Genomic DNA, 26962 nt, shown 5'->3' with positions numbered 1-26962 from the left:
TCTTGTCAACTCTTTGCAGGGTCAGCGGCCCCTTCCTTTTCCATTGGCGCGGGATCCAAGACCCCGGGGGCCCGACAGCGACTTCAGGCCCGGAGGCAGCATACCCGCAAGAAGTAGCCTGCCCCCGGCTCCATCCCATCCCTCCCCAATCTGGACCTCAGCACTGCTAGGAAGAGCCTCTGACCCTTCGAATCCATAGCAAACCCAGCCTGTCACCAGGGCAGAAGCGGCAGCCTGGCCCTTTCTGTTCTAGAGAGAGTGGGTGCCCCAGGGAGGGGCAGAAGCCCGATACTTGACTTGAACAGTCACCGTGAGGCTGGAGAACTGGAGAAACATCTGTACATATTGTCCTTGCTGCCCCCGCGCTTGTTTAGTGTGTAGCCTAGGCGGCCTCCCCCTTCCTTGAGCACCCTCTCTGCTAGAGGGTGCATGGGACCCACTGGGACCCCGGTACACATCAGGTGGATTGGGGGAACGGAATGTCCCCGAGCTTTGCCTGCTTGGCTTGGCTGTAAGAAGTGGTCTCTTCCTCTGGTCCCTTCAGGGTCTCTCCTCATTTCTTGCTGCTTTGCCCCTCCCCAGTCCTCTGAGATTCAGTCCTTTGAAATGGCAGTGAATCTTGCTTTGCCTTGGAGACCCCAGTGGGTACTGCTAGCCTCTTCGGCCAAGTCTGCTTCATCTCCGGCCCTCTGCCAGTCCAGCCTCCAAAAGGTTGGTGGCTCAAGACAGCCTGGCAGAGCCAGGGGAGGAGTCTGCTCCGATAGCCCTGGGGCAGGCAGACTGCCCACCACCGCTTCTAGTTGCCTCTTCACCTGCCCGCCGCCCCACGGGCCTCTTTGCCTCTTCGGGGTTGTATTTTCCAAGCCTTGTACCGTGTTTGTCTGATGTTAATGTGTGTTGCTCCTTGAATCGAGTTTGGAGGAAGAATTGAATTGTGTGTGTGGCGGCATGTTGGTGATGCCGGACTTAATGTCGCCTGGGCCCTCCTGGGCCCAGCTAACCGAATGCTGGCAGTGGCACCGCGTGACAGCCGCAGCGCTGACTCCTGAATTCTCAATAGTGTTTTGACTTAAGGGCTGGCAGCCCAGGGGACGGAGCCTGTGGGAGCAGACTTCCTTCCTGTGTCCCCCACAGCACACCCCAGGCAAGGGCGTCCTCTGCCCGTGTTTGGAGCTGTAGATGAATGGACCACACCTTAGTTGTTTTCCCAAAAGGTCCTTCCGGCCTGTCTCTTTCCTTCTAGAATCCACACCCTCGGGCCCCAGAGCCTGGCTGCCATGCCCATCCTCTTTGGGAGAAGTATGAATGCGTGTGTCTAAATTAAAAGAAAAAATATTTAAACGTTTTTTAACAAAATAAAAATTTATTTTTATATTTAAGCTAAATTGCCTTTTAAATTCCTTCAAGCTTGGTTCACTGAGGTGGTTAAGTATAAATGCTATTGGATAGTAGGAATTAGCTGTGTAGTTCTGCCTGTGTGAAGGAGGGGCTCCTGGCTGTCCCCGCAGCTCTCCTAAGGGGGCAGAGCTAGCTCCTTCTGGACATGTCGTATAAGTGTAATTCTTACTTTATAAACAATGTGACGTAGCTGTAACTGGTTCCTTCCCTTTGTGACTGGCAGGGGTTAGGCTGGGTTGTGTGGAGCTGGGGAAGAGCTGGACCTCAAGTCCCAAATGCCTGTGAGGATGGGTGGGGTCTGCACAGGAAGCCTCTACCTGTGCCTCAGGTAAGGAAGGGGCCTCCCTGCAATTCAGTCTGAGCTAATTACCTCAGCTCCACAGCAGGCCTGCATCCAGGGCCCCTGAAGAGGCGTCCTGGCATAGCCTCGGTGTGTGAGCACATCTGTCCGTGCTCATGCTGAACGGGGGCAGGGAGGCTGGGGCTTCCCACCACAGACTGAGTTCCTGTGAGCGTAGCTGAGATTTTTAGGATGAATGTGAGATTGTTCTTGCTTATGTCGTTAAAAATAAAACTGTGATCTGTCATTGACCGGTCTGCCCTTTATTTGTGAAGCAAAGAACTTAACTGGTAGACCTGCCCAGTACGGGGCCCCAGGGCCGCCACATCTTCCCCTCCTGGGGAGCGGCGTCCCACCAGGATGGTCTGCTGTAAGGCTCGGTGCCCACTATGTGTGTGGTGGCACGCTGCCACCAGCTGCTGCTTTGCGTCTTCTCTTTCTCTTTGGAGCTTTGCTGAGAGGTTCTGGAGCCACTGCTTTGTCCTGTGGGGCTGGGCTGGAAGGACAGGCCAGAGGTTAGCAGATGTGATGGCCCACACCTTTAACTCTTAACACTCGGGAGTGAGGTGTAGAGCAACCAGGACGCCACAGACCCTGCCTCCAACACGAAACTCGGCTCCTCCTCCTCCTCCTCCTCCTCCTCCTCACCTTGGTACCACTTCTGCCCGCTCAAACACGGCAATGAAGAAGCCACCCGTGAGTGTGGTCTCGGGGGAAGCCCGGAGGCAGTGCTCAGACCCCGGAAAGGTACTCAGACCTCGGTGAGGCCACGTGGGTAGGACAGGAGCTAATCTGTGGAGAAGGAGAGGACTCAGACCCTGAGGAGAAGTAGCCTGTGACCCCAGGCCCTGGAGACACCATTACCTGAAGACCCCCGAGTTCTGCCGTAGAGCCTCTTGGACCACGTCTTCGTTCTCTTCTTGGCAAAGGGAACACGTGGAGTAGACTAGGCGTCGCAGGGAGGGGAAGGTGAGGGCGTGGCACAGAGCCCGCTGCTGGAAGCCTGCCAAGGCCTGCAAACGCTCCTTGCTAGGTGTGCCTCCCCCATGCTCTTCCAGCTGCCGGCTCAGCATACCTACGGGAAAGGCAATCAGAAAGCCATTGCCCACCCAAATCCCCATTTTATAGATGAGAGCTTTGCCGTCGTCACAAGTCAGAAGGAATACCAAGATTAACTGACAGATGAGAGCCTTTGCCCGTCGTCACAAGTCAGAAGGAATACCAAGATTAACTGGTCGCCTTTAGTATCCAAGTAGCTGCGGGGCAGGAGCACAGCCACACTGTCCCCATCTCACCAGAGCCACTACAAGAAGGGTCCAGCAAGATGTACTGGACCTGGCCGTAACGCTGGTCGGAGGGAGAAACTGTCAGGAAGTCCTTCTCTGCTACCTCGCAGCAAGAGACCCCAGCTCGAGCCAGCAATGTAGCCATGGCTGCCAGCCGCTTGGCATCCTGGTCGAAAGCAAAGATCTTCCTAGGGAAGAGAGCAGAGGCAGGGCGAACTGAGAATTTCTTCTAAATTACGACTCCTAGGGGGCCAGAGGGATGGCTCAGCGGTTAAGAGCACTGGCAGCTCTTCCAGTTCAATTCCCAGCAACCAAATGGGGGCTCACAGCCATCTATAATGAGATCTGATGCCCTCTTCTGGCCTGCAGGTGTACATGCAGATAGAGCACCATATACATAAAATAACTCTTAAAAAGACGTCTATGTGTATGACACATGTATGCTGTGAGCCACCTGACATGAGTGCTATATACTGAACAGCTCCTCTGGAATAGCAAGTACTCGGTGAGCCATTTTGCCAGCCCCTGAACTGAGAAGTTTTGGAGCATGGAGCCCTACAGTTAGGTAACATCAAACCGCAACATATACTAAGCCAGGACACAGGTCTGGGGGTGTGGCTCAGCAATAGAGGGCTTACCTAGAATCCCCCAGTGAGCGGCTGGGGTGTGGCTCAGTGGTAGAACACCTGCCTAGAATCCCCCAGTGAGGAGCTGGGGTGTGGATCAGTGGTAGAGCCCCTGCCTAGAATCCCCCAGTAAGGAGCTGGGGTGTGGATCAGTGGTAGAGTGCTTACCTGGCATGTAATAAGGCTTTGGGGATTCAATCCTCAATACACTACCACCCAAAACAAAACAAAAAGCTAGGACACAACATATTTAAATGGCTTATAGGGGTTCCTGCCAAAGGTAACCAGCCTGGGGAGAATCCCAAGGGCTGAGGGAGTTTTGTCTCACACACAGTAGCCTGGCTTGGGACTAGGCTATGAGCTGCCTAGGGCCATACTGTCAATCTGTATCATTAACAAGACTTTCCCCACAAAGCACAAGATTTTTACCACACCCCTCCCTCTGCCTCCGAGCTCACTGCCAGCACTCACCCCTGGTTCTTCAGAAGGGCCGCAATGTAACTGGTCTTGTTGCCCGGGGCAGCACAGGCATCAATGACGTGGGAGCCAGGCGGGGGCGCCAGCAGCATGGCAGGCAGGCAGCTGGCCTGTCGGGCAGAAGATGGCAGGCAGCTCGGTAAACACAGAGCCCCAGTCACTCCCCACACATCCTCCCTTTCCCTGTCCGTGCTCCCCACCTTATCCTGCAGGATGAGATGGCCAGCGCGGTACAGCGGGTGCTCATGCAGATCTGTCTGTGCAGGAAACACAAGAAGCTCAGGCAACAGGGGGTCCAGAAGAAAATGTTGCCCCTTGAGAGTTCGCAAGTCCTCCAGGCTGGCAGGGAACAACCACTGGTTAGGTTTTGTTTTCAACCTTTACGTTTATGATGTGTTCAGGTGTTTGGTCTGCATCGGCATGCATGTGGTGTCTGTGGAGACCAAAAGGGCATCGGGTTCCCTCGGACTGGAGTTGCAGATGGTTGTGACCACCATGTGGGTTCTGGGAATCAAACTCTGGTCCTCTGCAAAAGCAGTCATGCCCTTAACCACTGAGCCATCTCCCTGCTTTTCACTTTTAAAAAAGATGACTTCTGGGTCTGAAGAGATGGCTCAGTGGTTAAGAGCACTCACTGGCTGTTCTTCCAGAGGACCTGGGTTCAATGCCCAGCACCCACATGGCGGATCACAACTGTCTGTAATTATAGTTCTAGGGGATCTGACACCTTCACACCAATGCACATAAAATAAAATTAAACAAATCATTTTTTTTTAAAAAAAAAGACTTCTTGTTTTAAATCATGTAACTATGTTTAGGTATGTGCACGTGAGAGCAGATACCCTGAGAACCATCAGAGCCCCTGGAACTGGAACTAGAAGCCACCCAACATGGGTGCCAGGAACTGAACTCGGGTCCTCTGCAAGAGCAGAGTTTACTGTTTAACTACTGAGCCATGGCTCTAGCTCTAGGTCTGCTTTATTTTTGTTAAGACAGGATCTGGAACTCAGTTCCATCTCAACCTCCCCGGTACTGGGATAACAAGTATGTATCATCAAGCCCTGCTTCTAAAAAGGGGGGTTTGAGTTTGCAAGGTGGCTCACCAGGTAAAAGCACTTGCACAAACCTGATGACCTCATCTGATTATGAATTGATTTTGGTCATTGTGTCTTCAGAGACCTTTTACTGTTCCCAAATATTTCAAACTGTACATTGTTCTGCAGCCTATGGGGTCTTGACCTCCAGCTGAAGAGACTATAATCTAGACAGGAAACTGAAAGGTGAGAGGGAACAGCTGGGCTAGAGAACAAATAGAGGGGTCGTCAGAACATAGAATAAGATTTGCAGGAATTAGGGGCTGGAAAGATGGCTCAGAAGTTAAGAGCACTGGCTGCTCTTCCAGAGGTCCTGAGTTCAATTCCCAGCAACTACATGGTGGCTTACAACCATCCGTAATGAGATCTGGTGCCATACATGGAGGCAGAATGTTGTATACGTAAATAAATCTTTAAAAAAAAAAAAATAAAGAATTGTAGGAATACCCGTTTAGGATAAAAAAAAAAAAAAAAAAAAAAAAAAAAAAACAGGTCTCAGAAGATGACGAGGAATAAACTGCAGGAGGGGCTAGAGACGTGACTCAGCACTGGGGCACACTGCTCTTTCAGAGGACCTAAGTTTGGTGCCTAACACCACGCCCAGCAGCTCCCCTGCCTATAGTTCCAGCTCCAGAGGGTCCAATGCCCTCTTTTGGTACATGCACACACGCACACATAGACATACATACTTATCCGTCATTGAAAACAAAAGTAGCATCTTTTTTAAAAGAGAGAAAGTTTTGTTGGGAAAGCAGGAAAAAACATCTAGAGAAAGCAGTCGCTACCCCCAGTCTCTCTTCCCACAGACTCCTGCTTCCCCAGGAATCTGGACATCCGGGAAAATGAAGGCACCCAGGCAGGTGCCAAGTTCTCACCTGGAAGCCCGACCCTGGTAGGAGAAACCTTGTCTCTTGAAATAATCGATCGCATCCTCAGGGCAGGTCTTGAGCGTGTTCACACGCACAAACCGAGGCACCTGGTAGGCTAGAAGCCACAGCAGTGAGTGGGTAGGAAGGCAAGCCCCTCCGGAGGGCCATCACCCTCCCCTCAGCCTCCAGTTCACCTTGGCCAGGCCTGGAACTCTCTTGCAACAGGTCCTCATTTCGGCTCACACCGCGATGAACCTTGAGCCGGGCCAACTCAGCCTTGAGCCTCGCCTGGTGCCGGCCCAGCAGAGCCTTCCATCGGCCTCCCCCTCCTCGGAAACCCTTCCCCAGCAATAATTCATACACTAGCACCTGGACAGAGAAAAATAGAAACACTATTAGCAACATAAAACCCTTCGGTGGGAGGACTAAGTACGTATCCAGATAGTCATGTCAAGGGCATTTTCTTGCAAAAGATCACCCACAAAATTAATGGCCCGGTATGGGGGCAAACGCCTATAATCCCAGATGCTTAAGCAAGAATACAAGCTGAAGATCAACCTGAGTTACCAATTTAAGACTTGCCTAAGCAACTTAGCAAGAACCTGTCTCAAAAATCTTAAAAGGGCTGGGGATGTAGCTCAGTTGAACATGCCTAGAATCTCCCAGAGAAGGGTTGAGGGTATGACCCAAAGAGGACTGTCTAGCATCCACCACTTAAGGGACTGGGAGCAAAGCTCAGCAGCAGGGTAGAGAGCTTGCCTTGTATCCATCCGCCAGAGAAGGAATGGGTTACAGGCTGCAGTCAGTAGGGGGGGGGGGCGGGTAGCACTGCTAGATCCCAGTGAGGGGCTGGGGTGTGGCTCAGTGGTAGAGCCCCTGCCTAGAATCCCCCAGTGAGGGGCTGGGGTGTGGCTCAGTGGTAGAGCACCTGCCTAGAATCCCCAGTGAGGGGCTGGGGTGTGGCTCAGTGGTAGAGCCTGCTAGAATCCCAGTGAGGGCTGGGGTGTGGCTCAGTGGTAGATCACCTGCTAGAATCCCCCAGTGAGGGGCTGGGTGTGGTCAGGGTGGCTGCTAGATCAGTGAGGGTGGGGTGTGGCTCAGTGGTAGATCACCTGCTAGAATCCCAGGAGGGGCTGGGGTGTGGCTCGGTTGTAGAGCACCTCCTCAGGGATAGAACTAGACTCCTCCACTGCGGGGTTTGGGGGCGTGGCTCAGTGGTAGAACTCTTCCCTGGCATGCTGGAGGCTCTGGGTTCAATCTCCAGCGTCACGCAAAAAAAGGCAGGCAGACAGACAGAAAGCAGATTCGGTATTGAAACCCGGTGTCCTGCCTCCCATGCCTGTAGCTTGCCCGCAGGTAAAACCTGTTGAGCAGAACTGTGGACCCCCAACCTTCCTTTCCATCACCACCCTTCCCGGCAGGTAGCCTCTGCCACACGGCTAGTTCGGGCCTCTGTCCTGATTAACCCTTTCTGCAATGCTCTAAGTGAAGTCAGCATCCGTTCCAGTTCAACTGGGGTCCCGGAAAGAGGGGCAGAACTAGGCGCGGGTGTCCGGCCCCGGCCACCGCCGCTCACCTTGGCCAGGTGCGGTCGCAGCTTCTTCTCGGCACGGAGGAGCCCGGCGCTGGCGATCACGGCGTCCAGCACGGCCGAGTAGCGCTGCGTCTCGCACACCAGCGCGTACAGCTGCTTCACGTTCTGCGGGCCCGGGGGAGACACGCTGTGCACCCCGCGCGGGCCTGGCCCCCCACACCCGCCCTCCCGCGCGGCCGCGCCCCGCTCCCCAACCCTTCCTCCCTGCACCCGGCCCCAGTACCTGGAAGCTGCTGGAATACACCAGCCCCTTGAGGGAGCCCTGGCGGCTTTCCACGCCCGCCAGCACGGCCGCCGCCGCCGCGTACAGCCCATGCTGCCGCTCCGGCACGGTCTTTACGACACTGTCGCAAAGCTCGGCCCCCGGCTTGGCGGCCGCGGCAACATCCTGCCCCGCCGGCTTTCCGGCGTCAAAAGGCGAAGGCCTTAGACTCCCGAGAAGGTAGCTGCTTCCCGTTCTCAGCGTCTGAAAGTTAATTCTATAGCCGGGCGTGGTGGCTCACGCCTTTAATCCCAGCGCTCGGGAGACAGAGGCAGTCGTGAGTTCGAGGCCAGCTGTGTCTGCGTAGTGCCAGGACAGCCAGGGCTATATAGTGAGACCCTGTCTCAAAAGACCAAAAAAGGGGGAAAAAGTAATTTTACCTAATTCCGTAGCTACTTGATAGGTTTTTTGTTTGTTGGGTTTTTTTTTTTTTTTTTTTTCCGAGACAGGGTTTCTCTGTGTAGTTTTGGTGCCTGTTCTGGATCTCACTCTGGAGACCAGGCTGTCCTTGAACTCACAGAGATCCACCTGGCTCTGCCTCCTGAGTGCTGGCATTAGAGGTGTGCGCCACCACCACCGGCCTACTTTATAGTTAAGACCGTGACTTACTCTGAGACACAAAATGTACCCCAGACTCGCCGTCCAGCCTCAGCCTCCTCCAATGATAAGATGAAAGACTCAGTCATAAAGCACAGCCTAGATGCCTCTATTGAGAGTCTGGAAGTATTGCTCAGTGGTAAAGTATTTGCCTAGAATCCCCCAGTCAGGGACTAAGGGCGTGGTTCGGTGGTACAACACCTGCCTAGAATCCCCCGGTTGAGGGGTTGGGGGTGTGGCTCAGAAGTAGATTACCCGCCTTAAAACCACATGTGGTTCGGTGTGATCGCCCACCTAGTGAATGTGGGGCTCTGGGATTCCATCCTCAGCACTGCAGAAACTAGACTAGACTATTCAACAGTGTGTTTTTTAATAGGGCAGAGATTGCTGCTGGAAGTAGAGCACTTGCCTAGCATGTGCAGCTCTCTGGAATCCATCCTCAACATTGGTGAGGAGGAGGAGGAGGAGAAGGAGGAGGGATGGTGATGTAACTCAGAAGAGTGCTTGCCAAGAGGCAGAAAGCCCTTAGTTCCAGTCCCTCCACTGAGTGAGCCAGGCATAATGGCACACTCCCCGTACCCCGGCACTTAGGCAGGAGGATCAAGAGTTCAAGGTAATCTTTGGCTAGCCAGTTCTGGCCAGCCTTGTCTACATGAGACTGTCTCAAAATAATAGTGGTAGCTGGGCTAAGAGAGATGGTACAGCCGTTAAGAGCACATACTGTTCCCAGAACCTGTTAGGCGCTCACAACCCTTTGTAACTCCAGCTCCAAGGGATCCTGTAACTTCTGACCTCTATGGGCACAGCATCCCCAAACATACACCCAACTAAAACTAAAATACTAAAGATAGTAGTAATTATTCGGCTGGAATCTCCAGCTTGGCCCCATTCCAAACATCGCCCTCTCAGAAAGATTGTCAGACTGCCAGAAATCCAGGCTCCTCCCCCAAAGCTGTAAGCTGCTCAAGACCACGCCTACAGAGTATTTAAACCCCCTCCTCTAGCCCAGTCATGTGATTTCTCCTGCTCCTGTCCCCTGCCTCACCTGTGAAGGCTAGAAAGGTCACCTGGGAGTGCTTTGCCCAATGAACCTGGTCTTTTTAATTCGGCTTGATCTAGCTTACTGCGTTGGGGGAGAAACCTAATATTGGGGTCAAAATACCTTTCATGTTGGTGCCAAAGTAACAGTAATAATTAATGAGAAAAATGTCAAATTTATTGTTTTTAATAGGTGTTTGAAGGGTCCAATGATAAGAATTAAGTATGTGTGGGACTGTTTCTATCCTCTGTTGGAAGAGTTGGGAGGGACAGGGTTGCTCAGGTTGAGTGGATACAGGACCTGGAAAGGTGGAAGGTAATACGCATACCCCTAGGTGGTGGGTAGGGGCCTATATTCCCTGCTAGAAATGTTCCAGGGACGTGCAGGTGTGAAGAAACTTCTCAAGCAGTCCAAACTGTCTTTTAAGACCAGCAGAACCCCTCAAATTCCTGTGTCTAGCAGGATGGGCCAACGGGCAGACCACACCTGAGCAGCCTACAGCTGTACGGGTGTGAGGTGTCCAGGCCCACTGGGTGGGGGCAGTACCATGGGCAGTGAGTTACTGCCCCTCTCATGCCAGCATGTGTCCAGGATGGGGTACAGCTTGCCCTGGAAGTCAGCCTGGAAGGTGTAGAGTATCCGCAGGTCATCGGGGCGGTCGGCGTCGAAGAAAGTGAGTTCCCCGTGCTCATAGTGTAAGTAGACGCCGATGCGATGGGGATGGCCGGCCACAGGCAGCGGCAGCCGTGAGCAGCCGAAAGCCTCATACACACGGCCCTCTTTCAGGCCTATCAGCCATACGCCGTGCTCTGGGGACTTGTTCAGCTTGCCCTTGCGGCTGGCTGTGCCCTTGATGACTCCCAGGCGCCAGTCGCTCTTGCTACCCACCACCACCTCCCAGTAGTGGCGACCCCACGAGAAGCCCTTGCTGGCCAGGACACAGGTGCTATAGTCGAAGCGCTCAGGCTGGCTGGCCCGTCTCTGGGCGAGGAGGCCACACTGTACCACTGTGTTGCCTTTGGAGAGTTCCAGGAGAGGGTGGGCAGTAGCCGGGTCCAGCTTGAGAGATTCTGGAGCTGGAAGAGGAAGAGACCCGGCGTTGGTTCAGAGAAGCTGCAGACCCTGCCCAGGAGGGGATGGCCAGCCTGAGTCCTTGAGTAGGGGAGCAGCTGTGCTGACTCTGTGTCCCCAGGACCTGGAAGGGGCGGGCACAGGGCTGTGTGGATGGAGTGGATAGACGAAGGGATGGATGGGGTAGGTTGGGAAGTGTGGGTGAGATGGGCGAGCCAATGGATGATGCCTGAAGCACATCAGACATGGCCAGCGTGGAAGAGTTCTGCTCAGGGAGAGGTGTGTGCGCCAGCCTGGCTTCTGCAAGTGCCTGTGCTCACACAGCCATTTCCACACTCTCCGCGACCCCATACAGGCACCCTGTAAGTTCTGTGTGTGCCTCTTGGTGCCATCAATGAACTGAAAGGGTGACGATTTGAAGCCTCACCTGGCAGAACTTTCCGGAAGAGTCTCTTCCACACCGTCAGTTTGATGTCGGCCTGGTGGAGACCTGGCTTGAAGGATATCGGGCTGAACGCGCCTTCCAAAGGCCGGGCCTGCTGGACCTCTGCCCTGTGTGCATGAGTTTCAATGGTGGGGAGCTCCACATGAAGGCTGTCTCCCACCCTCCTTCCCATGTGGGAGTCCACAGAGGCAAATTCACCACTCAGGCCTCACATTCATGATACCACCATCCCTCTCCTCACACCTCCTTCCTAGGAACGCGCCTGCTGCCTAGGATTGGGATTGTGGGGAGCCGAGGAAGCCCTGAGTGAATGCGCCAAGTACAGATGAAGTCTTGAGTGACTATTATGGTTGACATCGGCATGGCCAGGTCGGGGACCTCGATGCCTCAGACCCATGGGATGGCAAAGCCTTCCTCTTGTCCCAGGACAAATGTTGCCAGTGTGTAAAAGTCCAAGTGTTCACCAAAGATTGACCAGTGTGTGCAAAGCCTGCAGCTTCCTCCTCCTAGATGTTAACGGTTTGAGACTGCGGACTACAGACACCGCCTACCAACAGTGTGTAACCCCGACCACCACCCCCGTGCTGTGTCTAATAAACATGCTGAGGTTCCAGGTTGCTCTGTAGTGGATGCCATCACCTCAGAGTGCTTGTCCCACCTGACACCAGCTTTCCTGTGTGTCTACGGACTTGCTCTTTCTGCATCCCCTCGCTGCCCAGGCAGGTTTCCAGAACCGAGCCACTCTGGACACAGCGTGAGATGCTGCATGGCTGCTCTTACAGATGGTCCTGGAAGTGTCCTCCACAGGCTCATGCCGTGAAGCTGGTCCCCAGGTGGTAGAACTATCAGAAAGAGGTGGGGCCTGGCTGGTGGAAACGGGTCACTGTAGCAGGTCTTTGAAGGTCACCCCCACCTCTGACTTCAGCCTTATCTCTCAGCTCCCTATCTGCCACCATGTGACCAAGTCCACGCTCCCACGCACCTTCCTGGCTGTGATGGACTGAAATAAACATTACCTCCCTTACGTCATTTGGTCTCAGCGAGACAAGGCTACTAATACAACAGATGTTGGTTGACAGAGCATGCGCGGGTCTGGGGAACAGGAGTCTAACTTTCCTGGGAATTATTAGAGATGCAGACCCTTGCTTATCAGAAACCAATCACCCTGGTTAAGTTGTATCACGTCTTAGCCAGCCCTCCAGGCAGGCGTTGCTGACACGCACTGCCGCCAAAGACCCTCTACATCAAGTGACTTGATTGCTCACTGTAGCTGGGGAGGATTCTGCTTCCAGCTGAGCTAGGCAAAGTGTCTGTCTGTTCATTTCCATAAGTGCCTTCTAGGCACATGGCCCCAAGGAATAAAGGAAACCACAGACAACAAGGAGGGCATGCTGGGAGATAGCTCAACAGGTAGATTGCTTGCCTAGCAAGAATGAAGACCTGCCTGAGTTCAATTCCCAGAACTCACATGAAAGAGCCCGGCACGGTGGCTAGAGAGATGGCTCACTGGTTAAAACACTTGTCGCTCTTGCAAAAGACCTGGGTTCGGTCCCCAGCACCCACATGGCAGATGACAAACTGTCTGCAACTCTAGTTCCAAGGGATCCAACTCCCTCTTCTGACCTCTTCAGGCACCTAACACAATGGGCGCACAGACATACATGCAGGCAAAACACTCATCCCATAAAATAAAAGAATCAATCTGAAAAAGCCAAGCATGGTGGTACAGTAAATGCTGGGAAGGCGAAGACAGACAAATCCCTGAGGCTCTCTGGCTGGCCAGCCTGGCCTACTTGGTGAGCCCCAGGCCAGTGAGAGACCCTGTCTCAAAAAACAAAATCAAAAACAAAAAAACAAGGTAGATGGTATCTGAAAACAGCAGCCAGGGCTGTCCTCTGGCCTCCACACCTATAAATGTGCATGAACAATACACACATAAAGGAGAGGCTGGAGAGATGTCTCAGTTAAGAGCACTGGCTACTCTGAGAGGACCCAGGTTCGATTCCCAGCACCTACGTGGCAGCTTACAGCTGTGTAACTTCAGTTCTGGGGAAGCCAATGCTCTCTTACGGCTTTTGTGGCCACTTCACACAGACGTACATACATGCAGAACACCCATACACATAAAACAAGAATTTAAAAAGAGAGAAAACAAGGAGCTCTACGTCCGCAGGGTCTGAGGAAGGTTCAGAAACTGTTGAGTTTTCCAGCACTAACATGAACTCACTCCCTTCCCAGGGTCCAAAGAGCACACCTCAAGGGCACTCATTCTGGCTTTGCCTGCCTGGTACATCTCCCTCTCCACTTCCTCACACATAACAGTTGACTCCACAGCAACACTGAACTTGATCGCACTCTGTGGTCTGCACACCACCTTACCCCCATTTCTCGAGATGGCTCCCACTCTGCCTGCCTGCACACCACAGCCTTCTCAGCTGTCACCCCTATATGCCTCTGCCGGTCCCTGACCATCACCTCCTCCACTGAGTTTCTATAGCTTGAGGCAGTATCTGTTGCCATAGTTACCACAGGGATGCACCAGTTTTTCCTCTACATGACTAGTCTGTGAGAACCCTGATGGAAGGCACTTGACTTCCGTTCTTTTCCTTGGGCAGAGCCACACGTTGGGAGCAGCTTAGAGCTAGACCACATGGAGGGACCATGGGGATGAGAGGCCTGTGCCATCAGACACTGGACACTGGCTGACCTCTGTCCCAGCAGCTTCAGTTGAGGTTGTTACCTGGAGGCCATGGTGTGGAACTTCTGGAAGAAAGAGAAGGACGGGATTACTGCTGTGTCGAAACTGCATCGTTAAGGAGAGGGCTGGGGACCACACTCTTGGCCACTCACCCGGATGAACTCATGGTGACTCTCATTACCGAACTGCTCCAGCACCTGCTCAGCCTGGGTCAGTCGCTCCTGAGTACCCTGGGCCTGCTCCAGCTGCATGTCCAGGGAGGCCACCAGGCCACGTGTGTGACCCTCGACCCCCTCCAGGCAGCGGGCTTTCTCTTCATCCACCAGGTGATGCAGCTCCTGGAACTCTCTGCGGATCACCCAGCTGAAGACATCGGACTCATTCTAAGACAAGGAGGGCCAGTCACAGGGCAGTCGCCGCCCACCTGCTGGGCTCGGGGTGGTCTCAGCATCCCCAGGACCTCGTTTTTTCTGGCCCATCCTGAAGGGGCTCAGCCTACATGCCCAGTGGGTTGATGATAGCTGTGAGTTCATGTTGTGACGGGGAAGCCCTAGAAATGACCCGCTCCTATTTTCTGTGTATATTTTTTTTTACTTTTTGTAGTACTGGGGATTGGACCTAGGGCTTCATGCATGCTAGGCAAATACCTTACCCTACTCCTAACCCTGACCCCGACCCTGATCCTCACCCCATAACCCTAAAATGGCCAGTGTGCAGCTATGGTGGCCGATTCAACGGAGTCTTTGTGATTTTGCTGAGTCTCAATTTGGAGCTTTACTGAATTATGTTTGGCTATTTTACTGAGTCAAGGTTTGATTTTGTTTTTAGCGGAGTCATGGCTTGATTTTTTTTTTATCAAGTCATGGTGTGCTTTTTGTTGAGTCATGGTTTGCCTTGGCTGAGATATGTTTGGCCTTATTTATTTTTTTAGGTTTTTCAAGACAGGTTTTCCCTGTGTAGCCCTGGATGTCCTAGAACTCGCTCTGTAGACCAAGCTGGCCTCAACATTCAGAGATCCACCTGCCTCTGCCTCCCGAGTGCTGGGATTAAAGGTGTGCGCCACTGTGCCTAGTTTATTTTTTTTTTCTTTGTGCTTAGTCATGGTTTGCTGTTTTACTGAGTACCAGTTGGACTTGCGCTGAGTCAACACTGGATCATCAGTGCACATTTTGCTGTGTCAGAAATAGGCACTGAGGGTGGGCGTGGTGACATGCACCTTTAATCCCAGCACTCAGGAGGCAGGGCCAGGTGGATCTCTGTGAATTCAAGGCCAGCCTGGGCTACAGAGTAAGTTCCAGGACAGCCAGAGCTACATAGAGAGACCGTATCTCAAGAAGAAAAAAAGAAATGGGCATTGGCATTGGTTTCTAGGTGTTTCTTTCTTTTAATTTATTTATTGGAGCTGAAGAGTCTCTCTCTTTTAATTTATTTATTGGAGCTGAAGAGATGGATCACCAATTAAGAGTACCTGTTGCTCTTGCCAAGGACCTGGGTTCAATTCCTAGCACCTACAGGCAGCTCACAACTGTCTGCAATTCTAGTCCCAGGGGATTTGATGTCCTCTTCTGGCCTCCATGGTCATGAGAAACACACATGGTGTACATACATGCATGCAGGCAAGACACTCATACATATCAAAATAATCTATTTTTTAGATCTATTTTATTATTTTATGAGTGTTTTGCCTGTATTCATGCATATATGCCACGTGTGTTTCTACTAGTGCTCATGCAGGCCAGAAAGAGGGTGTCAGATCCCCGAGGACTGGAGTTACTGGTGATTGCGAGGTGCTGTGTTGGTTATAGGAATTGAACTTGAGTCCTCCACAAGGGCAGGAGGCATTCTGAACACTTGAGCCATTTCCCCAGCCTCTGTTTATGCTTTTAAAATACTGTTTGCAGCCAGGTGGTGGTGGCACATGCCTTTAATCCCAGCACTCAGGAGGCCCAGGCAGGCAGATCTCTATGAGTTCAAGGCCCGCCTGGCTACAGAGTGAGTTCCAGGAAAGGCAAAAAGCTACACAGAAAAACCCTATCTCGAAAAACCAAAATAATAATAATAATAATAATAATAATAATAATAATAACAATTATGTTTACATAGCACCCATTTGGTTTATGAATGAGACTGGCCCCCATAGGCTCATATATTTGAATGTTTAGTCACCAGTTAGTGGAACTGTTTGGGAAGGATTGGGGGTGTGGCCTTGTTGGGAAGGTATCACTGAGAGTAAGCATAAAGTCTTCAAAAGCCCAGGCCAGACCCAGTATCTGTCTGTCTGTCTGTCTGTCTCTGCACTGCCACCTGTGAATCAGGATGGAAAGCTCCCATCTACTGCTCCAGTCCCATGCCTGTCTGCTTCCCGCCATGATGATCATGTACTAACCCTCTGAAACTGTAAGCAAGCCCCAATTAAATGGTTTCTTTTTATAACAGTTGTCTTGGTCATGATGTCTCTTCACAGCAATAACAGTAACTAAGACAAGATCATATAAATTAAAACTGTCAAGTTCAGCCAAATTCATTTTAATTCACAGTGTAACTGAAACTCTAAAACAGAAGATAAAATGTGTATGTGATTAAACATTCTTAGAATGTTGTTTGCTCGGTCACTGTCTGGTTCCACAAAATGATTCAAGAAGTCCCTATTGCTTGCAGGAAATAAACTGCCCCTCAGGACATGGTGACTTCTACTCCAACCTGCAGCCTCACCCGAATGGAGAAATAGCCTCACTTGGGGGCTGATCTTGCTAGACTGTACTGTTCCCGGAATTCAAGAATTAAGACAGTCCGTGTCCCTGTGCTTTCAGATCAAGCAATTAATATCTTACCTGCAGAAGTAAGCAAAGAAAAGTGAGACTAACAAAAGCATAGACACAAAGTGAGAACAAAGATTCAGACTTTACCCTGCTTTGGCTATGTAGGAACTCAAAATGAACAGTAAACACTTTTAAACAAAATTAGCTTGTAAATGCTTGTTATAATAAGATTTGTTTATTTATTATTGTATAGGATTCTTTTAGCTATCCTGGGTCTTTTGTTTTTCCATATGAAGTTGAGTATTTTTCTTTCCAAGTCTGTGAAGAATTGTGTTGGGATTTTGATGGTGATTGCATTGAATCTGTAGATTGCTTTTGGTAAGATTGCCATTTTTACTATGTTAATCCTACCTATCCATGAGCATGGGAGATCCTTCCATTTCTGATATCTTCTTCAATTTCTTTCTTTAGAGATTTAAAGTTCTTATCAAAAAGGTCCTTCACTTGTTTAGTTAGTGTTATCCCAAGGTATTTTATATTATTTGTGGCTATTGTAAAGGGTGATGTTTCTCTGACTTCTTTCTCAGCCCTTTTATCATTTGTGTATAGGAGGGCTGCTGATTTTTTTGAGTTGATCTTGTATCCTGCCACTTTACTGAAGGAGTTTATCAGCTGTAGGAGTTCCCTGGTAGAGTTTTTGGGGTCACTTATGTATACTATCATATCATCTGCAAATAGTGAAAGTTTGACTTCTTCCTTGCCAATTTGTATCCCTTTGTTGTATCTCCTTTTCTTGTCTTATTGCTCTAGCTAGAACTTCTAGTACTATATTGAATAAATATGGGGAGAGTGGACAGCCTTGTCTTGTTTGTTTATTTATTATTTAACTAGTATTTGTCAAATTTGCTAATTTAGATGTTATTTTATTTAATTTTTTTTTTAGTTTTATGCATTTATTATATATACAGTGTTCTGCCTGCATGTACACCTGCCGCCAGAAGAGGGCACCAGATCTCATTATAGATGGTTGTGAGCCCCCATGTGGTTGCTAAGAATTGAACTCAGGACCTCTGGAAGATCAGCCATTTCTCCAGCCCTGTTATTTTATTTTTTAATTTTCTTTTTTTTTTTTTTTTTTTTTTCATTTTCTTTTTCAGACTTTTTTCTTCTCCCCCCTCCCTTGCCCCCTCCCCCTTCCCTCCTCCACTCTCTTATCATGTAGACTAGGACTCGTCTCTAGACTGACATGTCCTGCATAAGCATCAAAGAACTCATCATAGACAGACTTTTTTTTTTTTTTTTAGATTCTCATAGACTTATGTTCTAGTCTTGTCCTCGAACTTATAGAGAACCACCTGCCTCTTCCTCCTGAGTGCTGGGATTAAAGGCATGTGTCACCCCTCATGACTAGATGTTACTTTTTTTTTTTTTTTTTTTTTTTTTTTTTTTTTTTTTTGCGCCGTCTCATGTTTTGAGCTCTGGTTCTGGATTGAATAGGATCTAAAAGTCGTGTCTACTCAGCATCTTCAGCTAGATGTTACTTTTTAAAACTATCTCCAGGACTGTTTTGTTTGCATTTGTAGATGTTACACATTTAAGACACAGTACACATGTTCTCTGTGTTTACAGTTTCCTAAGTTTCCATTGAAATATAAAGTTGTTTTATTAGTAAAAATAGTAGGGGTTTACAAAAATGTGCTTAGAGAACAAAGGTTTAATGTTTTATCAGATAATTGTTCATGGTTTCCACAGAGCTCATCAGACTTTAGTTAGGAAACTGAGTCCTAACAGAGTTAAAGTTTATGTAGAAACATGTCTTTGTCAAACTTTATCTAAGTGAATCAACAGCTAAGTTTGAAAGCACTGTTTGTTCTTAAATACTGGTGTAAGTGACCTTCTGAGTGTTCAATCACCATACTGGACGGCCAAAGCCAATAATACCACGGGGCTAAGACAACAGCCAATACGTTGGCCCATGTCCCCAGGTCAGCTACATTCCAGGAAAGTACAGGCTGCTTCTCAAAGGGTCCTGAAGCTTGGGCAAGTCACACATCCTCATTCTCTCGACCAGAGAGAGCAATGGAGATCCAGGGTTTGCACTCTCAAGAATGTGCATTCTGAAAGTAAGGGGTAACCCAGAGTGAACTGTCCTCAACACTTCTGAGGGAGGCCACCTAGTCAGCAAGACCCTGAATCCACCCCACAGCATGACTGGTAGGGGACAGATTAAAGGAGCCAGACTTTAATCTGGGCTCCTCCCCAGACGCTAAAAGTGAGCTTCAGTTGACTTTGAGATTAAAAATAAAGTGGGTAAATATTTTGTACATGGTCTTAAACACTCAATTAAAAAAATAGGACAGGCAAAGAGTAAAATGATTTGTAACAACACAAAAGAGAAGGAGCTAGGGTGAGGTGTGGCGGCGCATGCCTTTGGTCCCAGCAGTCTGATCTCTTTAAGTTCCAGGCCAGCCTGGGCTACACAGAGAACACAGTGAGACCCAGTGTCAAAAACTAAAAAGGAAAAGGGGGGGGGGCTAGACTGCAGAAAGGGACAGGCGTTACATGCTTGCCCACCGAACCCTGAGTGTGAGCTACAAACACAAATACGACAATGGCAGTCCCCAGCTATAATCAGAGTAAAGGACCCTCACGCTCTTCCTAGCTTAAAAAACCTCCATCAGCCGGGAGGTGGTGGCACATGCCTTTAATTCCAGCATTTGGGAGGCAGAGACCAATCTGGCCTACATAAATAGATCCAGGACAGCCAGGGCCGCACGGAGAAACCCTGTGTAAAAAAAAGAAAGAAAGAAAGAAAGAAAGAAAGAAAGAAAGAAAGAAAGAAAGAAAGAAAGAGAGAAAGAAAGAAAAGAAAAAAAGAAAGAAAAGAAGACCAAACCTCCATCATCTTCCTCCTAAGGCTCAGAGCTGAGTGAGAGCATGTGTGACATTCCTGTCCCTTCTCTGCCACTTCTAGCCCCCAACACCGACAGCTTCCTGTCCAGGCTTTCGTTCCTCAGTACCCCATGATGGCTACCAAGGGCAAGCAGACACAGGTGGCCCCAAAGTATGGAGGAGAGCTGGGCCCAAGCTTGGGGACCTTATCTCGGGGATTCCAGTCCTGCCTTATCACTGAACAAAAGCCAACTTGGAACCAGTTCTGACACCTGGGTCCAATTCCCTTATAAGGAATGGGGCCTCCCCCCAGCCACCAGGGTATCTTTGAACTTAGCTTTGTACAGAAGGCACCCTTTTCTGTAAAGGGCAAATTAGAAAAGGGCTTGGGAGGGGGGTGGGGGGGGCGGTTCAGTGCTTAGAACCCTGTGCTCACCTTGATTGTACAGGGCTCTGGGTTGATTTGCAGCACGACAAAAATAAAATCAAATTTTCTGAGCTTTTAGCTTTTAGCTCAGAAAATTTGAGTCAGGGACAGAGCTTAGTAGTACCTAGAATCCCCCAGTGAGGGGCTGGGGTGTGACTCAGTGGTAGAGCACCTGCCTAGAATCCCCCAGTGAGGGGCTGGGGTGTGGCTCAGTGGTAGAGCATCTGCCTAGAATCCCCCAGTGAGGGGCTGGGGTGTGGCTCAGTGGTAGAACCCCTGCCTAGAATCTCCCAGTGAGGGGCTGGGGTGTGGCTCAGTGGTAGAGCCCCTGCTAGAATCCCAGTGAGGGGCTGGGGTGTGGCTCAGAGGTAGAGCATCTGCCTAGAATCCCCCTGATGTGGTTCAGGTAGGGCACCTGCCTAGCACACATGAAGTGCTGGGTCCCATCCCCATCACTGCATGGTATGGCGGGACACACCTATGATCTCAGCACTCAAAAAGAGGAGGTAGACAGATGAGAAGTTCAAGGTAATTCTCAGCTGCGTCAAGAGTTTAAGATCATCCTGGCTACTCAAGATCCTGTCAGAAAGAGGCAATGGCGGTTGCCGGGGAGAAGGGAGTGGGAAACTGGGTTCTGCAGAAAATGGGGTGGACAGATCTAGGGCCCCAGGCAGAGGGAAGGGACTCACAATAATCCGGGTCCTGTTGTTCACCAGTTTGCCAATGTGTTCCTCCACTTTCCTCTGCTCCTCCTTCAGCTCGGATATGCGGCCTGCGAGTTCTTCCTGCAGGTGACATGCCGTGGTCCTGTGAGGAGCCAGCCGAGTGCTCTTCCCTCTCCTCAGGAAGCACAGAACCTTTCCCTTGGGGGTTTCCCAGTGACCGTGACGCGGAGCCCAGGGTAGGAACCAGGGTAGGAACCAGGGCTTCCCAGGTCCCCTCCACACACAGGTGAAGAGTGTTTAAGGAAGATGGATGTAATGGTGCACACCTGTCTCCCCAGCCCGCAGGAGGCTGAGGCAGGAGTTCAAGGCCAGCCTACATTACATGTAACCAGACTATGTCGGGGAGGGAAAGAGAAAGGGAACAGAGTGGAGGCGGGGCGGGGGGGGGGAGCAGAGGGAAGAAAGGAAAGGGGGAAAGCGGAAGGGCAAAGAAGGAAGACAAGGGGCTGGTGAAACTGCTCAGGGGTTTGACTCGCAGCCCCCACGTGGTTGCTCACAACCATCTCTAACTCCAGCCCCAGGGGATCCGGCACCCTTTTCTGGCCTCCTTGGGTACCAGGCATGCACACGACACACACACATCCGTGCAGGCAAAATACTCCTGCACATGAAATAATAAAACAAATCTAAGCATTATTTAAAAAAAGAAGGAAGCAAGCAAGCCCAGGTATCCAGGGGCAGCCGATGCCCTGTCCTTGGCCTGGAGGAGCAGGACGCCGAGCATCTCCAGCCGTCTCAGGAGGGAACACGACAGTCACCTCCTTAGGCAGAGAGAGCCGAGACCAGGCCAGTGAACTGGGCTGCAGGGAGAGGAAGTTAAGACGTCAAGCCACACACTTGCATTCCCAGCTCTCAGGAGACTGAGGCAGGAAGATAGTTCCAGGCCAGCCTGTGCTCCATGGTGAGTTCCAGGCCAGTGGGATAATGTATTGAGAACTCAAAAAAAAAAAAAAAATCAATCAAAATATCTTTTTTTTTTTTTTTAATCGTGGCCGGATGGCGGTGGTGCACGCCTTTAATCCCAGCACTCGGGAGGCAGAGGCAGGCAGATCTCTGTGAGTTCAAGGCCAGCCTGGTCTCCAGAGCGAGATCCAGGACAGGCACCAAAACTACACAGAGAAATCCTGTCTTGAAAAAAACAAACAAAAAAAATTGTGTGTGTGTGCATGCCAAGACACATGTGTAAAGGTCAGAAGAAGACATCTTTCAGGAGTCAGTTCTCTCCTTCTACCATATGCGGGGATTGAACTCGGCTCTTTAGGATTGCACAGCGGATGCTTTTATGTGCTGAGCTGTCTCGCTCGCTGACCCGGCTGTCAACTCAGATCCACCTGCTCCCCGAGTGCTGTTTGTGGATGTTGTTGGCTTTCGTTGTTCGTTTTTGAGACAGGCCAAAGGTCCACCTCGGCTGTCGTTCCTCACATACTCTCCAACTTGTATTTTGAGACAGGGCCTGTCACTGTCCTGGGGCTCCCCTAATTCAGCTAAGCAGCATGGCTGGCCTGGAAGCCCCAAGGATCTGCCTGTCTCTGCCTCCTCAGTGCTGGGGTTGCCAGCACATACTACTACACCCCGACTTTTTATGTGGGCCTAGGGACTCTCACACAGAGAGCACCGTACTGACTGAGTCATCTTCATAGCACTCACACCACGCCTCTTTTTTTTTTTTAAAGGGTTTTAAAACAGATTTATTGTATGTTTAAGTATATGAGTATATATGTGTGTGTAACTGGTTGGGGGTATGTGCTAAGTGTTGGTGTCCAAGCGTCAGAGGCCTGAGGCATGGGACTCCCCTGCAGCTGGAGTTACAGGTGGTTGTGAGCCACCTGACATGGATGCTGGGAACAAACATGGGTCCTCCGCAAGAGCAGCATGCGCTCATCAAGCGGCGGAGCCAGCTCTCCAGCCCTCTCCCTGTATCCTAAGCCCCGATGCTCCTGGGCTCCTCCACGTCTTCCTTCTCTCTCTGCCTGGTCCCTAGCGATGGGGTCACCCAGGTGTGGACGACTGCGTATCTCTCACGGCAGCCCACCCGTCTGCGATGCTGGGTCCTCCCATGCTCCTTCCTCCCACCTTCAGGCCTCAGGGGTCTTCCTCGTCTTCCTTCCAAGCATCCCGGCACATCCGGACTTCCTTACCAGTTTCTACCTGTTAGTTCCTGGTCCCTGCAGACCCTGCTGCGGCCTTCAGCCTCACTCTGGTCCACTCTCCAGCCTAGGAGAGCTGACCCATCACAACCAGGCTTCAAACCTCCAGAGGCCACCATCTGTCCAAGGCTTCTAAATAAACTCCAGGTCCCTTCCTGGCTCGTACAGGTTTCCACAGTTTGGGTCCTGCTTACTTCACTGCCCCATCTGGCTCCAACCTCCACTTCCCTCCCTCTGTCCCTCCGTCCCTCTTCCCTCCCTCTATTCTTTCATTTTTTCCTTTATTTTGTGTTTGTTTGTTTGTTTGTTTGTTTGTTAGAGACAAGGTCTCACTATACAGCCCTGACTGGCCTGGAACTTAATATGTAGACCAGGCTGGCCCTGAACTCACTGTATAGACCAGGCTGGCCCTGGACTCACTAAGATGTGCAGGCCTCTGCCTCCCATGTGCCACCATGCCTGGCCCTTCTTTCCTTCCTTCTTAACTCCCCACCTCTCTCCCTCCCTCCCTCCCTCCTTCCCCCTCCCCTTCTCCTTCTCTTTCTTTCTCTTTTAAAAGGGGGTTTCATGTAACTCCGGTTGGCCTCAAACTTGACTTATAACCAAGGCTGACTTTGAACTTCTGATCCTCCTGCCTCCACATTTCTAGTGCTGGAACTATAGGTATTTTATCACCAGGCATGGCTCTTCAGCTCACTTACCCTCGTGAATCTTGGGATGGCGTGTGTGTGTGTGTGTGTGTGTGTGTGTGTGTGTGTACACGATATGCACACACATATGTGGGTGTGCACGCCATTTTCACACCTGTGGAGCCCAGAGGAGGATGTCAGATGTCCAGCTCTGTCACTTCCTGCCCTGTTCCCTGGAGACAGGGTCTCTCTGTGATGCTGAAGGTAGGCTGGCAGCCAGCAGGCCCAGCCATCCTCCTGTCTCTGTCTTCCCACACTTCTGGTGTCGCTGGCAGACATGGCCACACCTGGCTTTTCACAACAGGTGCTGGAGATTCCAATTCAGGTCCTCGTGCAGCAAGTGCTCTGGCCATCGTACCATCTGCCCATGGCGGAAGGACCTCCCACATGCCTCCTGCTCTTCTGAGGGTGCTGCTTCCTCTTCCTCTCCCTCCTCCTCTCCCTCCTCCCCTCCTCCTCCTCCTCTTTTCCCCCTTATTTCCTTGGGATTCAGATCTCAGATGGGAAGTCCACTTCCATCTAACACACGGAACTCCTCCGATCCCAAGTGACGCATCTTCACTTGGTGATGCACCTGGGGAGGCTTTTGCCTACAGTAGTAGGCTAGCAGTACAGCACAGTGCCTGCACATATTAGACACCCAGTGTGTACATGCAAGCCAAAGGCACAGGCACTGCCCAGCCCAGGTGTTATACTGTCTTTCTAGGTTGAAGAAAGAAATAAAGGCCCCGAAAGGAACAAGAAAACTAACCTCTTTCAGTCCCACTTACACACTTTATGTATATATTTTTTTCTTTCTTGTGCTGGGGAAATCTAGGGCCTTGCACCTGCTAGGCAAGCTTTCTGACTCTAAGCCACACCCCAGCCCCTCACTGGGGGATTCTAGGCAGGAGCTCTACCACTGAGCCACACCCCAGCCCCTCACTGGGGATTCTAGGCAGGGGCTCCACCACTGAGCTACACCCCAGCCCCTCACTGGGGGATTCTAGGCAGGGGCTCTACCACTGAGCCACACCCCAGCCCCTCACTGGGGGATTCTAGGCAGGGGCTCTACCACTGAGCCACACCCCAGCCCCTCATTGGGGGATTCTAGGCAGGGGCTCTCCCACTGAGCCACACCCCAGCCCCTCACTGGGGGATTCTAGGCAGGGGCTCTACCACTGAGCCACACCCCAGCCCCTCACTGGGGGATTCTAGGCAGGTGCTCCACCACTGAGCCACACCCCATCCCCTCACTGGGGGATTCTAGGCAGGGGCTCTACCACTGAGCCACACCCCAGCCCCTCACTGGGGGATTCTAGGCAGGGGCTCTACCACTGAGTCACATCCCATCCCCTCACTGGGGGATTCTAGGCAGGGGCTCTACCACTGAGCCACACCCCAGCCCTCACTGGGGGATTCTAGGCAGGGGCTCTACCACTGAGCCACACCCCAGCCCCTCACTGGGGGATTCTAGGCAAGCACTCTATCATTGAGGCACATCTCCAGCCTTATACATAGGACTCTCTTTTTTCCCCCCAAAGATTTATTTTATTATACATACAGTGTTCTGCCTGCATGTATGCCTGCATGTCAGAAGAGGGCGCCAGATCTCATGTGATTGCTGGGAATTGAACTCAGGACCTCTGGAAGAACAATCAGTGCTCTTAACCTTTGAGCCATTGCTCCAGCCCACATATGACTCTTAAGCCTTATATATATTACATTTGAAAAAAATTTTAAATAGTAAATGTTGATCTGTTCACCTGAGATCCATAGACTGAGGAATTCAATTTAACATATATATTTCAAACATTTACTACTTGTCAGCTTTAGCTGTAGAGAGTGGTTCTCAACCTTCCTAATGCTGTGGCCCTTTAATACAGTCCCTCATGTTGTGGCGATTCCCCCAACCATGAAATTATTTTTTTTGCTAATTCATAACTCTAATTTTGCTGCTGTTTGGAATTGTAATGTAAATATATGATATGCAGGCCATCTGTGAGAGGGCTGGTTAACCCTAAGGGGTCACGACCCACGGGTTGAGAACCACAATTGTGGCCACTGACCCACAGCAGGGAACAAAGGTCCTGCCCTCCTGCTTGTGTACAGATAGACTGAGGAGCTTTCAAGAAGCCAGGCCAACGTTACGGCTCAGCAATGAAGCCCTATGACCTGAGTTTGATCCTGGGACCCACGTGGTGGAAGAAGAGAACCGGTTCCTGGGAGTTGTCCTCTGACCTCCATACATACGCACACACGTGTCCACTCAGGAAGGAATAAAAACCATAAAAAGAAAAGAAAAGGAAAAAAAAAACATGGTGGTGCATGCCTAAAATCTCAGCTCTGTGAAGAATGAGACAAGATTTAGAGGTCAAGCCGGGCAGTGGTGGCGCACGCCTTTAATCCCAGCACTCGGGAGGCAGAGGCAGGTGGATCTCTGTGAGTTCGAGGCCAGCCTGGGCTACCAAGTGAGCTCCAGGAAAGGCGCAAAGCTACACAGAGAAACCCTGTCTCGAAAAAAACAAACAAACAAACAAACAAAAAAAAAAAAAAAAGATTTAGAGGTCAAGACCAATCTGGCCTGCATAGTGAGTTCAAGGCCAGCCTGGGCTACCATAGTAAAACCTTGTCTCAGATCAACCACTAGAAAAAAACCATCTCACCGAACTAAAGGAAACCTGGTGATGTGGCTCTGTGGTAGAGCGCTGCTTAAGCTCTAGACTAAGCCTTCTGTCTGTACAGCAAGCCAGAGATGCAAAGAAGAAGAGGAAGAAAAAGAAAAGGAAGTGTCTGGCGAGAGGTTCCCCGTCATTCCTGCAGCTGTGATTCCCCAGTACCTGGTATAAGCAACTGTTCAAAACCAATGAATGGAAGGAGAGAACTGACTTCCACAAGTTGCCCTCTGACTCTCACATGCATGCCGTGGTACACGAGCGTACACAGTCAATAAACAAATAAACGTTAAAAACTAATGAATAATAATGCATGCTTGTATATGCATGGCATATGCTCCCAAAATGGAGTTGGGGTGGGAAACGGAGCCCTGGTGCAGTAGGCTACTTCCACCGAGTGGAGGCGCAAGAGAGCTCAGGAAAGCTGCCCCTTTGCTCCGCTCCTCCCGCTAGAGGCCCGCCCGCTCCTCGCACCTTCATGCGGCTGTAGACGGTGGAGACTGGTGTGACTCGGTGGTGTTGGTGGGAGCCCAGCAGGCCGCAGAGACCACAGATGAACTCCTGGTCTTTCTCGCAGAAGAGGCTGAGAGGGTTCCGGTGGTGCACGCAAACGGTGGGCTCTGTGTCCCCCGGGAGCCTCAGGGCATCGATCACCCGTGCCAAGGAGACATTAGGTGGGGAGTTGCTGTAGTCTACCCACTGACGACACACGGGACAGCGCAGCTCGGAGTCCAGGTGTTGGGACAAGGAGTCCAGGCAGTCTTTGCAGTAGGAGTGGCCGCACTGTAGCATCAGAGGCTCCTTGAAGACCTCCAGGCAAATGGGGCACTGTAGTTGGTCCTGTAGCTCCGGCACAGCCGCGCGCCAAGCCAT

The 26962-nt window shown here is 51.0% G+C and overlaps 3 protein-coding genes across 4 annotated transcripts in view; 1 reads left to right on the top strand and 2 right to left on the bottom strand.

The window, feature by feature from the left end:
• The window catches only part of Pom121c (POM121 transmembrane nucleoporin C), an 18860-nt gene extending 16875 nt beyond the window's left edge, over positions 1-1985 (top strand). Inside the window, 1 exon segment of the mRNA XM_028860657.2 lies at positions 20-1985. Within this exon segment, the coding sequence (XP_028716490.2) occupies positions 20-117 (98 nt within the window). The 3' untranslated portion in view covers positions 118-1985.
• On the bottom strand, positions 1981-9712 carry Nsun5 (NOP2/Sun RNA methyltransferase 5). Its single transcript, XM_028860678.1, has 11 exons — positions 9668-9712; positions 7908-8084; positions 7667-7789; positions 6285-6459; positions 6097-6205; positions 4328-4466; positions 4122-4237; positions 3034-3212; positions 2603-2813; positions 2387-2530; positions 1981-2234 (listed from the first exon to the last, which is right to left on the bottom strand). Exons 1-11 carry the CDS (start codon positions 9710-9712, stop codon positions 2126-2128), a joined length of 1527 nt encoding a protein of 508 aa, XP_028716511.1. The 3' UTR covers positions 1981-2125.
• Positions 9664-26962, bottom strand: Trim50 (tripartite motif containing 50). Of its 2 annotated transcripts, none has more exons than XM_028860675.2 (6): positions 26564-26962; positions 20564-20659; positions 13949-14179; positions 13839-13861; positions 11081-11205; positions 9664-10658 (listed from the first exon to the last, which is right to left on the bottom strand). In XM_028860675.2, the coding sequence occupies exons 1-6, from the start codon at positions 26960-26962 to the stop codon at positions 10078-10080; spliced, it is 1455 nt and encodes a 484-aa protein (XP_028716508.1). In that variant the 3' UTR covers positions 9664-10077. The 2 variants fall into 2 exon arrangements, with proteins under 2 accessions (XP_028716508.1, XP_028716509.1); XM_028860676.2 differs by having other exon boundaries at positions 13839-13858.

The sequence above is a fragment of the Peromyscus leucopus genome, chromosome 23, assembly GCF_004664715.2.
Source record: "Peromyscus leucopus breed LL Stock chromosome 23, UCI_PerLeu_2.1, whole genome shotgun sequence".
NCBI classification, from domain to species: domain Eukaryota; kingdom Metazoa; phylum Chordata; class Mammalia; order Rodentia; family Cricetidae; genus Peromyscus; species Peromyscus leucopus.
Note: the sequence above shows the minus strand (reverse complement) of the source record. Positions and strands in the feature narration are given on the sequence as shown.

Bases quoted from the DNA above. Each gene is read 5' to 3' on its own strand.
- Nsun5 (XM_028860678.1), bottom strand. From the start codon at position 9,712: ATGAAAGGTATTTTGACCCCAATATTAGGTTTCTCCCCCAACGCA. The intron at 3,213-4,121 runs GTGAGTGCTGGC...TCTCTTCCCTAG, and splicing joins GCCCTTCTGAAGAACCAGGG to GAAGATCTTTGCTTTCGACC. The intron at 2,531-2,602 runs GTAATGGTGTCT...CCTTCTCCACAG, and splicing joins CAGAACTCGGGGGTCTTCAG to ATTAGCTCCTGTCCTACCCA.
- Trim50 (XM_028860675.2), bottom strand. From the start codon at position 26,962: ATGGCTTGGCGCGCGGCTGTGCCGGAGCTACAGGACCAACTACAGTGC. The intron at 13,862-13,948 runs GTGAGTGGCCAA...TCTTTCTTCCAG, and splicing joins GTCACCATGAGTTCATCCGG to AAGTTCCACACCATGGCCTC. The intron at 11,206-13,838 runs GTAACAACCTCA...TCATGCACACAG, and splicing joins TTCCACACCATGGCCTCCAG to GGCAGAGGTCCAGCAGGCCC.